We start from the raw sequence: 13,305 nt of genomic DNA on the forward strand, positions 1-13,305 counted from the left end.
ATTTTTTAATAAAATTGGGACCACAGTATATGTCTATATATTATTTTTTATCCAGCTTTTTTCACTTAATATTATACTGTGCACATTTTCCCATTCAACCCTTCATTTCTCACTCCATGTCAGATCATTACTAGAGGAGACCCAAAAATCTTTCTGTGAATTTCTGGTGCAGTTGCTCAGCACTTAAAGCATATTTAACCAGCTGTAAATACATCATCTCCAGGTCACATACTTACAGAAAATGGCATTGCTGCAGGATGCGCCTCTACACGGCTGATCTTAGTTGCAGGCAGTGCACATGTTTCATCAACTAAAAATTAAACAATTCGTCAGATAAGACTTACGTAATCGCTTTCAAATAGACATATTAAAATATAATTTATAAATATACAAAAATAGTCAGAGGGAGAAAAGCACAATAATTAGAATTATGTACCCTCTAACTCAAAGTAATTCACCAAGTTCATTTTTCAAGGATTTGATAACTAGCTAGAACTTCAGAGAATGTTTACCAAAGATGAAGCACAATTCCTACTGCAAAAAAATGAGAATTTACAAAATCAGAAATCAATAGAACTGTTACTCTATAGTTGAGAGGTAATCTTTTCTAAGGAAAAAAAATTGCTGAATATATTCACGATATTGTATTTCAGTGTGTGTGCTGATTTAAACATTTTATGTAAGGCAACAGAGAGTATATTAGATAATGATTTTAACTGAAATGCTTTTTACGTTTATATATAATTCAATCCAAGATGAAATGCCATTCCCATTTAAAACAAGTTTGATGAATTTATATACAAAAATGGTGCAAAAGACAGTATGTGAAACACATTTCAAACCTTCAGATTTGGTACTGAATGTTGTTAGTGAAGTTTCATCGTTAACAACTGCCCCATTTGTACTGGATGATTCAGTTTTAATGGTCTGCTCGGTTACCATAGTTTGTGGGCTGGAAACAGTACTGGATACAGAACTTTCAGGGATTACTGTTCTTAAGTCCAGGCAACTACTTAGAACACCTATATTTGCTGAAGTGTGAGGACCTAAAATTAAAAGGAAATGATTAATTATTAACATAATACCTGCAGATAATTGGTGTATCTTACAGTTCTTGTTACACAATTTGTGGTAGTTTTCAATTTTAAAATCGTAAACATGAGCACCACAAATGTCATTTGTATGAATTAACCCTTAGGCATAAAATGTTTAGAAAAATCAAGTGTGTTATGTCCAAAACGGATGTCCCACTCCTCAGCTCCCTCTTCCATTCTGAACACTGAATCACTGTTCTCAAACTCTAAGTTATACATCAGATGGCCTTGCCCCCCATTTTAGGGGAAAATTATTGAGGTCTTCAGGGATGAATACCACCAATTTTCTGCCTTCTCCTGTCGTAAACTAGAAAGATGTTTATCACTGTGCCCATCTTCTCCATCTTCTCTTCCATTTCAGAGGATGAGCCCACCTCTCTCCTAAGGAAGTTCAATCGATCCTCCTGTGCTCCGATTCCTCCCCCATATTTTGGGACCGTCTCATCAATTATTCCTTTCTCTTCAGAATTTTCAGATTCTTTCCCTTTAGCAGTTTTTGGCCCTCAGTCTATAAACATTATCAAGTCTCTCAAGCAAACAAACACGCATCTTCCTTGACCGCACAAGTCTTCTCAGCACCATTTCCCCTCACTAATTCCCTTCAGAGCAGTCTCTACTTCTCTGACCTCCCCAAATTTGGTTTCTAGCACACTACGTACGTTAAAGAAATGGCTCTGGCAGATGTTGATGATTTCTAGGGGATACTTTTCAATTTTCATTTACCTCACCTTTCTGCAATATAAACTATGCTGACCACATACTCCTTTTTGCAGCAGTTTCTTTCTATGACTTACATTCATTAATTCCATGATACTGACGATTTGCTATCTACCAGACACTGTACTTGTTTCTATAATGGTGAAACAAAGCAGATATGGTCCATATCTTAATGAACTTATAGTCAGGTAGAAGACAGAGACATGTGTACACTAGTCACAAACTGTGATGCCCACTATAGAGGAGGAAAAAATGATACCAATCGTTTTGGTTCTTTTCCTAACCTTCTAGGAACCCCTTTTCAATCCCTTTAGCTGGCTTCTCTTCTTCAAATGACTCTTTAAATGCAGGTGTTCTTAAGCCTTTTCTTTTCTCCCTTTACATATTTTCCCTGTTTTAACTACCATTCATGAATCATACACATGTCCTAGGCATTGTGCCAGGTGCTGGGAATCTAGCAGTGAACAGGTCAGACAAGGTCCCTGTTCTTGTGAAGCTCACAGTTTAGATACTGTTAACGTCTAAATTTATACTTCCAGCCAACAACTGCGTCCTCAACTCCAGACTTAAGTATCCAACTGCCCATTAGAAATCTTGACCAATATATTCCTCAAGTGCCTCAAAAACAGTAAATTCAAAGCTGAACCTATCTTTTTTCCCCCAAATTTGTTCTTGCTCCTGTATTTCCTATCTTGATAAAGAGTATCATCATCCATTGGATGTCCAACCCAAAAAGCTGGAGCCATGTGCAACTCATTTTTATTTCTCATATCCAACCAATTTCCCAGTCTAATAGATGTTACTTTCTAAAAATCTGACCTGTATTCTCTTCTGTCTGTCCCACCCACTGCTTTAGTCTCTGTGCATCTCTTGGAGTCCTAAAAGAACCCCCTAACAAATCTCCCAATCATTTCCTATTATAGTTCTTCTAGACAGTGAGGTTACAGGGCATACTGCATGAAAAACAAAACCTAATCATGTCACTCATCCACTCTTGAAATACCAGCTACTCTGACCTGCAGAGAAAAAGCCCAATCTCCTTATGTTAACCTGAGACTGGGTAGCCATTCACTCACATTTGAGAGTCCATGATGCGCCACATTTACTTTTTCAAAGACTAAAATTCCCTACCATTATTATAAAAAGCTTTAACTTTATTTAAAACGCTGTCTTTATACCTTCATTTTTCCTTAGCATATCCACCACACAACTATTATGATTAGAAACATTAGCTGCCAAAGATGAATGGAAAATGGCATTAGAATCAGTTGATGCTTTGAGATCTGGTTTGTTTTTCACTGAAGTTCCTTTCATAGCTGTATGTTCAATTTTTGCACTGTTCATTGTATCACTGATCTAGAAGAAATAAAATAGTTTATTGTAGCAAGCAACATTCAATTAAATAGAAATACATGTAAAAATAAGCAAAATAATTTACAATCTAATGCTTTTGTTGCAAAATACGACATAGTTTATATTCTTAATTTGTATAGGATTCTTTAAATTTTATAATAGCTTAAGAAAACAATTTCTTTTCACTTAATCTCCATTCTCAAAAGATCAGTTCTGAAGGGGAAAAGGGAGGATATATTTTGATGGAAAAAATCTACATTTTGGTAAGTTGCAGTTAGTATTCAAGTAAATACGTACGTAATATAGGCTACAACATCAAAGCTACTGAGTTTAACATTCTGGTCAAATTTTCTTAACAAGGTCAGACATGTATACTACAGGTCTGATGACTCCTAAAGTAAAATCTCAGTGATCCAGAACCTTCAAGCAAATACATTATTCTGTTTAACTGAGTTTTCCATATGGATATCAAGATTTAATACATATACATATATTAACATGCTTTACCATTAAGCATTTTAGATAGAAGTCTTCCTAATTATATTTTCTTTTTTTTTTCTTTTCAGTCTCGATGTGGCCTCTTCTTTATATCCTTAGTTATAGGGGTTCTGTTCAGCTAGTCTTCAGATGTTCTTGAGGTTGATTGTTCTATCATTATTTGTAATTATGGTGTGATCCTGGGATGCAGTAGGTATAGCATTTACCTAATCCGCCATCTTGGACCTTCTCCCCTAATTATATTTTCTTTGCCTTCTTAAGCACACTATAATGAACACATTTAAACTTTTTGATATTTCAAGTCATCAGTGTGAACATCAGTTATTATATAGCAATACCTGTAGGTCTACTGAACCATTAAAGAGATCTGGCTTCATTCAAATCCCCCTATACTGCTGCTCCTTTTCAGTTACCTGTTTTTTGCTACTTTCCTGTTTCCACCTTCACTGTCAATTATAACTATATTGTGAATTACATCTCACAGCTCTAAGGAGGCTTGTCCATAACGTGCCCTGTACATCTCTTCCAATTAATAGTGATGGTACTACTTTAATAAAGGATGATGACAGCCGTAACCATCAGGGAGCATTATACTATGTGACAGGCATTGTGACACATATTTATAAAGTCTTCATTTCAATTAATCTTTATAGGAATGCTATAAGTTGGATAATATGGCCCTTTGCTTACGCATGAAAAAAATGAGACTCAGAGATCTTAAATAATCTACCCACAGTCTGGCAGCCAATAAGCAGCAAAGCTAGAATTTGAACCTAGGTTTATTTCACTCTAAAGTCTCCACGTTATAGTGTCTCTAATGTGCTCTTTGCTGAAAAATCAGACATCCAGTCTAACTAGAATTTTTTAAGTTGTGAATAAATAAGCCCTGAGATTTTTGGTTAAACATAATAGATTAAACACATATGTTCAGGAGATTCCTCCAACACCCAACTCAAATAATCACAAAGGATTTTTTTTTTTTTAAGTATAAAGGTACACGTACTTATACAAAAACAGAATGGGAGAAAAGACAACAGTAGGTAAGAAGATATAAAGCAGAAAAAGCTGAAAGCTAAGCGCCTGTGGGTAGAAAGTGACTTAGAGGCAAACTGTTTGTGCCGTACAGCCCAGAAAGGCTTGGGAATTGGAGGCATCAGGTTCTTTGGAGGCTGAGATGCAGAATGCAAGTAAATACCTGAGGACCATCATACAGAAGACCCCAGCTCTGCTCTTCCAGCACACAAAAGCAGACAAATTCCTCTCTCCCATTCTAACTGAAGATGGGAAACAGGAAGAAAGGTCGACATGTGAGGCTCTGGACTGTGCTACAGTGTCCCTCAGGGGAGGCTGGACGCCAGACACCCTACTGACAATGAGGATTAAGTGAAAGTCTGCAAGCTGAACACAGAGACACCACCCACCTCCACATTCCCTTGCTAAGCTCCCAGAATACTGACAGCCAGTCTTACAACCCTTAGGCAAAAGTTTGGGGAATTCTCAGGGGAAACTCACTGGCCAAGAGAAAAGACCCACAGATACTGATATTTGTGGATTCCCCCATCCAATTACTTTTGTTAAGGTCTACTAATCAACAAGCCATGCCCATATGCATAGATCTTCTACTATGGTCTGAATGTTTGTGTCCCCCCCACAAATTCATATGTTGAAACCTAACCCCCCAGGTGATGGTATTGGGGTGGGGGTGGGGGGGTAATTAGTGCCCTTATAAAAGCGGCCCGAGAAAACTCCTTTGCCTCTTCCACCATGTGAGGATACCATGAGAAGTTGGCAGTCTGAAACCTGGAAGAGGGTCCTCACCAGAACTTGACCACGCAGGCACCCTGATCTCAGACTGCTGGCCTCCAGAAATGCGAGAAATAAATTTATGTTGTTTATGAGCCACGCAGTCTATTGCATTTTGTTACAGCAGCCTGAATGGACTAAGACATCTTCCAAGCTCCTTTTAATGTCCCACTTTAAACATGAAAGGACAGCCAAGCATCACTAGGCATTCCAAAACAGCCTCTAATATGAAAGTCCAAGACCAAAAAATTTTTTAAAAAAGGAGCTTGAAAAAAAGAAATATTGCTGAGAACAGAATATAATTCCAAAAATTTTTAAAAGCATAATTCTTAAAGAGTTAAAGAGATAAAGGAAGATGTACTTATAAAGCAAGAATAAGATGGTATAAAAGAAATAAAGAATAAGATCAAGCTTTTAGGAATTAAATATGTGGTTGAACTATACTTAGGAATTGGACAGAAGATTTATAACATAAATGAAGTTCTTCAGAAAGCAGAATAGAAAGATAGGAAGTAAAAAGTAAAATCAGAGAATTAGTGCAAAAGAAATGAATTATCATTCAATAACTATCAGTAGCTTAAAAATAAGAGAGAAAATGGAGGGAAGAAATAATCAGTAATGAAAGCCATGAGTTTCCAGAATGATGGGGTCTGCTGAGCACACAGCACAATGAATGAAGACATAGGCACTTCCCTGTTGAAATTTCAGAATACTGGGGATAAAAAGAAAAAAATTAGGTTGCATATAAATGATCAGGAATCCAAGTGGCATCAGTCTTGTCAACAGCAACACTGAATGCTAAAAGACAGTAGGAAAATGTCTTTAAATTTCTGAGGAAAAAGTTTTTAATATAGAATTCTATAACCCAGCCAAAGCTACCAATCAAATGTGAATAGACAAAAGCATTTTCAGATATGTAAATTTTTACATTTACCTTTCATAAACCCTTTCTCAGGAAACTACTAGAGGGAGTATTATAACAAAACAAGGGAAAACACCAAGAAACAGAAAGAAATGAGATCAAGAAACATGGGCTGTTACACAGGAAAGAGATAAAAGAAATTTCTAATATGAAACAAATGGAAGTTCTAAGATGTCTGCTGTATAACAAGCCTAGAGAAGAACCAATAAGATTAGAACATCAATACAGAGGGCTCAGGAGAGATGGTTCCAAGGGGGAAAATAAGAAAGAAGAAAAAAAAAACTACCTTATATGTTTGAATATTTTGAGAGGAGTTTTATAATTTGAGTATGAATTAATAATAGGCAAGAAGAAAACTAAGCAAATGAAAAAGTGAGGCAGTTAACAATGCCAAGAAAAACAAAAAGTTATGTGAAAAAGGAATAATGCTCATAGTATATTACGTGGCTCAGCTGTAAACATGTCATCATCATAATGTAAACATCAAATTCATCTGAAAATATTTAAAGGATGTGGAAAAAGGGAAGGGAAGGAAATGGCAATACTTTAAGAGACCATCAAATCTTCATCTTCCATTACTAAAGACAACTGGTCTAAAACTAGAAAGTCAAGAAGTAGCAGCTTTAGGATTTTATTTAAAAGTACAAAGGTAGCTACCAGAAGAAAGCTAAAATAGTTGAAAGTAGTTGTTTCTAGGGAGGTATAATCATGAGCAAGGAGGGACAAAGTAGAAAACTATTGCTCTTTATTAGAAATCTTGCAGTACCATCTAGATTTGTAAGTATACGTATATATACATAAAACATATATAATCGACATATAACATACATGTGTATCGCACTCCCTTATCCATGGCTTCACTTTCTGCGGCTTCAGTTACCCACACACAACTGTGGACCGAAAATATTAAATGGAAAATTCCAGAAATAAACAATAAACAATTCATAAGTTCTATGAGTGCATGCTGTTCTGAGTAGCATGATGAAATCTCGTGCTGTCCTGCTCCATCCCACCTGGACGAGAAGAAACCCTTTGTCCAGCGTATCCCTGCTATTATCTGCGACCTACCCATTAGCCACTTTGTAGGTTATCAAGTCGAATGCTGTGGTACTGCAGTTCTTGTGGTCGAATAACCCTTATTTTACTTAACAATGGCCCCAAAGTGCAAGAGTAGTGATGCTGGCAATTTGGATGTGCCACAGAGAAGCCGTAAAATGCTTCCTTTAAGTGAAAAGGTGAAAGTTACTGACTTAACAAAGAAATTTAAAAAATCATATGCTAAGGTTGCTAAGATCTACAGTAAGAAGAAATCTTCTACCTGTGAAATTATGAAGGAGGAAAAAGAAATTCATGCTAGTTTTGCTGTTGTACCTCAAACTAAAAAAGGTATGGTCAGAGTGCATAATAAATGCTTAGTTAAGATGGAAAAGACTTGAAACGTGTGGGTGGAAGACATGAACAGAAAACGTGTTCTGCCTGACGACAATGTTGTGCCAGAAAGCATTGAGACTATACGAAGACTTCAGCAAGGCATCCCCTGAAAGGAGGGACCACATTCACATACCCTTCATGAAGTGTACTGTTACAATTTTTCTATTTTATTATTAGCTATTGTTGCTAGTCTCTTATTATGCCTCGTTTATAAATTAAACTGTATCATAGGTATGCATGTATAGGAAAAAACAGTACATAACAGTGTTTGTTACTGTCCATGGTTTCAGGCATCCACAGGCGGTCTTGGAATATACCCCCTGAAGATAAAAATAAGGGGGGAATACTGTGTGTGTGTGTGTGTGTGTGTGTGTGTGTGTGTGTGTGTAGTCTATTAACATGGGCTTTACTTGTTACATACCCTTCCTGACATAATAAACCTTTTCTGCTTATTACTGGTCCTCACCCATGTTTAGAACATGTCAGCCTATACCTACATCCTTCCCTCGAAAAGAGTCTACTGTGAATGTAGATAGCAGTTTGCCAGATAAAAACCGTGCAAATCCTAGTAAGCTTATTCATTAGTCTCCACAAATACCTAGTGTGGAGCACTTCATAAACAAGAAATAACCTCACACACACAGGTGCTCAATTTAGCAACTCATAGTCTTTTGTACACAAAATATATACTAAAGAAATATTTTTCATATACATTTTTGAAGTATGAATTCATTATGAATATCTTTACAAATTTAAAATGAATGCATGATATTTAGAAATGTCAAAATCTAGATTTCAAGATAACTGTAAGTATAAATTACGATGGATTAGCCTCTAATGCTACGTGTAATGAGGCTGGACTTCAATCTCTTGGCCAGGCGTGCTTAATTCAGGCTGCTGTCACGATGATCTGCGAAGCACTCCTTAAAAACCAGAGCTCCCTGGGCATCATCCTATAGCTTCAGCTACTAGATCTGGGGAAAGGCTTGGGAATCTGTTTGTGTGTTTGTTTTTTAATCTCAGAGATGATTCTGATGTGCAGTCAGGGTTGAGAATCGAATCCCTGTCCTAGAGTAATATGCTAAAAATATTTTTTTTAAAAATGGGACTATAACCATAAACATTCATTTACCACCCTAAATATTTTTAACTTACACTGTTGGGAACGATGCTATTACTGCCTTGTCTGTGAGGGTCCATCCTGACTCCTGTAGGAATGAGAAAGTTCAGACTGATATGCTCTAAATTAACTTCAATAAAATATATTACAATCAAATATTTTTAAAAGTTACATATTCAGGGTTTAAAAGGTAATATCTTTATCAAAGTTCATCTGCTTTCTCAATAGTTTGCTTAATATTTGACTCAAATCCTTTCTGAAAGAACATATAAAATTAAATTTGCTTTTACTTTCCAAGTGCCTGTTAGTTAAAAACACTTTTGGAAAAAAGCGGAAATATTTATTAAGCTGAGTAGCTTGTCAAATTAAGAAAGTCCATCAAAATGAACTGCAGAAGAAACATTCGACCCTACATGTCTATGTGTTCCATTCTATAATAATGGTAAGACAGTCAAGTTTCAGAGTGGAAACACAACGTGTGTAATTTACCAGGCAGGAAACATCATATTCAATTTCACAGACTTTTCTGTAGTATCTTTTAAAAAACAAACAAACATATGAGCATCCATGCTTTAAGCATGAAACTTATTGTTACCTTGCATATTTGGTGCTGCTGAAGATTCTGATGATGCAGCTTGGTATGGCAAGTCCGTATTCAACTGCAAAAGATAACCCTCAACTGTAGGCACTTCATCCCATTTGACATGAAAAGAGTTGGTAGTGGCTTTGATCAGTTGTACTTGTGATGGTGCTGGTGGTTTCTCTAAAGAACAATATGGATATTATACATTTAAGTTTCAAATGTATTAATAGATTGCCTATAAAATTTCTGTGGACCTGGAGCTCTGAAAATGGCAGCAATGAATATTTCTCAGATAATTTACTCAGATAAACATAGCTATAGTTGGTCAAATGAAAATAGTTTGGGGTTCTGATTCCATTTTCTACAAACAATCTAGTTCCAAGCTATTTGAGTCATCAGATTCAGAAAAAAGTGTTTAATCCTAGAAGGGGAGGGGGGGCAACCAAGTATTACATAGTTATAGCCACATTAATTTTACCCTCTCTATCAGTTTTTAATTTTATGAGCCACTATTTAGCCAATAGCATACATATCAGCAATACTGTTAATATTAGCAAAGATGATTCAGATACAATACTTTGGAAAAACATAACTTCTTTGAAGTTAATACCCTCTTATCAAAACTTGTACTACCCAAAACAGGTAATTACTTGGGTATAAAATATTACCAGCATTTCCCAAACAAATAACAATCATAGACTCTTAGAACTGGAAAAAAGGACCTGACATTATTTCTGCAATATTCTTGTTCTCTTTTAATTTACCTATCAAGTCATGAAACTCACAATTCCCAAGGTAGTACATTCCATCTTTGTACAGTTATATAAGGAAATTTATTCTTCCAGTGAGTGGAAATCTATAAACTATAATTTAATCCTTGATAGAACAAGTCTAATATCTATCTCTCTGTATCTTTTAGAATAAAGGTCTGCAAACTATGGCTCAGGTGCCTGCTTTTGTAAATAAAGTTTTATTAAAACACAGCTATGCTCACTTGTTATGTTTTATCTATGACTGTTTTCATGCTACAACAGCAGAGTTGAGTAGTTATAATAGAGACCACATGGCTCGCAAAGCCTAAAATATTTACTACCTGGGCCTTAACAGAAGAAATCAGATGGGTCTGTTTTAAAGGGTAACTAAGCCTAGTTCCTTCAACTATTCCCATGTAAATTCCTCCATGATCCTATTCACAATCCAATTAATTTTTTTCAAAGGAAGGCAACCCATACCTGAACAAAGGCAGATAACATAAGACAAGTCCAGGAAGTACACCCCCCACAGAAAAGAAGTTACATGAAGAGAAAACAGTAGGGTGCAAATCAATAAAATAATCAAGAAAATCCCCAGAACTGAAGAACATGAATTTCTAGACTGAAAGGGCCCACTGAAAATTCAACACAATGGATTAAAAGAGACGCACAACAGGCATATCATCATGAAAATTAAGAAGAGGGGGGGATGAAGAAAAAAAATCCTAAAAGCTCTCAGGGGTGAGAGGAAGGTCACATTTAAAAAGACCAAAAATCAGAAGTGGTTTGGATTTCTCAACAAAAACACTAGAAGTCTGAATATTTTATAACAACGCTTTCAAAATTCTTAAGTGTAATGACTTCTAATGTAGAATTCTTTTTCCATACAAACTGCCAATTAAGAAGGAAGGAAGGCTGAACATATTTTCAAACAATGCAAGATCTCAAAATAAATTTGTCACCTATGCACCCCTTTGCTGGGATGTGTTCCATTAAAAATGAGGGCGTAAATTAAGACAGGGGAAAATATGGGATCCAGGAAACAGGGAATCCGGCAGAGGTGAGAGGCAAAACATATCCCCAGGAAGATGATGAAGGGAGACTCCAAGATGATAGCTGTGCTTGATTTGTGGAGTGCAACCATCCCAGATTGGAGCAGAAGAAATTTCTTCAAAATGATGAAATTTGATAAAACATCTGAGGCATCTAACCATAATGAGATGAAAGAAGATTTAAACAAATAACAGAGTATGGATTGAATTAGTAGTAAGTACATACAAACCTAAAACAAACAAAACAATTATTAATCCACGGCAAATAAAAAATTTGGAAGGTATTCACAATATTCTACATGGCTCACCTGTGAATAGTGTTTATATAGTCATGATGCAAAAACTCAATATTAATCTAACAAAATTACGGTATAATCATACTGAGAGACTAGGAGGTAGGGAAGATGCATAGGAAGTGAGGAATAGTGGAAAGAAGAGATAAATCCATAGTAGAAAGTGAACACTATGCCTAAACTTAAAAAAAAAAAATCAAAGTAAATGTGTGTGTGTGTGCGCGTGTGTGCATGTGCGCGTATAATTATATGGCGATGTGGAAGTAAATACCAAGAATTGTTTAACAGAGTTGAAAGCTGATGTTTGTGAAGCAAGGAAAATGGGAGGAGGATGGGAGCAAAAGACCACTATTTTTCATAAAAAGGCTTATGGAATTATACTACTCTTAAATGTTATAAAATTCACAAAGTTTAACTAAAAGTGAATAAAGGCAAGATGAAGAGCCCTCATTCCCCACCCCCAAAATGGATGCCAACTTACCAAAAGAAAAGCAAAATTTAAAATTGCCCTTATGATAATGGCCATGATTACTTTTAGATAGATATGCATGTCTAATGCCTTTTATAGAAAGGTTTATGGAAAAACTGGCCATTCAGAGCCAATGATTTTTATCCTTTTAAAAGTCACAGATCCCTTAGAGAATCTGCTTCAAGTGACATATTCGCGACTGAGAAAAACTTATACACGCTTATTTTTCTTCCAATCTTAGAGACTGAAGTTTATCCTTGGACTTCAGTTAGTAATTCCCAATTTCAAAGATGAATCAGTAAGTTGGATTTTCTATATTTATTTCCCACTTGCTAGTATGTGCTTCTTTCACAGAAAGCATTTAGTCTTTAATTTTGTTCCATTTATTTTTTCAATTATCTTAATTTTAAAATCAAACTGTTTTTACATTACCAAAGTAATACATGCTACTGCAGAAAATACAGATGAGAAAAACTTTTAAGAAAATGTATAACCTCACCTCTTGGATAATACTTTGGTACACAGTGTATCCTTCCAGATTTTTCTATTTATATACTTCAAAAAAAAAGTGGAATCATAGGTACGTTTTATAATCTGCTTTCTTCATATAATAACACATATTACATCTCCACATTTGATCTCTCTAGTGGCTTCCAGACTTCTTTATTTACTCAACTGCCTACTTGATCTTGTTATTTCAAATTTAGCGTAGTCTAAATGGAACTTTTAATATTCTCCATAAGCTCGTTTTCTCCTCAGTCTTCCCCATCTCAGTAAATGGAAATACAACCGAATTATTCCAGCTAAAATCTTCATCCTCCACTCCTCTCTTTCTGTCATCTGCCACACCCAATTCACATCAGCCAGTTCTGTCAACAAGAATTCCAAAATACATTTTGAATGTATCCATTTCTCCTCACCTCATTGTCACTACTATAATCTAAGACTTCCACGACTACTGCAAAAGCCTCTTAACTTGGCTCGCTGCGTACGATTCTGACCCCTGCAACTTATTTTCCACATAACTGCAGTGACCGTTCCAAAATGTTCAATGGATCACGGCACACCTCTCCTTCGTTGTACTCTAAAAGCAATTTAAACAATCATGACGTTCACGGCCCTCCATGATCTGTCAGTGGTCACCTGTCTAACCTCCATTCCTGTGCTCTCCTCTTTCACTCAGCTCAAATCTGTTGCCAAACACGCCAAGTACTCCCA

At 35.9% G+C, this 13,305-nt stretch overlaps 1 protein-coding gene across 1 annotated transcript in view; it reads right to left on the reverse strand.

Annotated features, from left to right (window-relative positions):
* HCFC2 (host cell factor C2) overlaps positions 1–13,305 on the reverse strand; it is a 43,905-nt gene that overhangs the window by 13,848 nt on the left and 16,752 nt on the right. The window contains exons 8-12 of the mRNA XM_019728477.3: positions 9,534–9,701; positions 8,974–9,026; positions 2,990–3,167; positions 843–1,046; positions 237–310 (exon numbers count right to left, since the gene is read on the reverse strand). Of these exons, the coding sequence (XP_019584036.1) occupies positions 237–310; positions 843–1,046; positions 2,990–3,167; positions 8,974–9,026; positions 9,534–9,701 (677 nt within the window). The remainder of the gene's footprint in view (positions 1–236; positions 311–842; positions 1,047–2,989; positions 3,168–8,973; positions 9,027–9,533; positions 9,702–13,305) is intronic.

This window comes from Rhinolophus sinicus, chromosome 1 (genome assembly GCF_057876585.1).
Source record: "Rhinolophus sinicus isolate RSI-liver-muscle chromosome 1, RSI-T2T, whole genome shotgun sequence".
Classification (NCBI taxonomy): domain Eukaryota; kingdom Metazoa; phylum Chordata; class Mammalia; order Chiroptera; family Rhinolophidae; genus Rhinolophus; species Rhinolophus sinicus.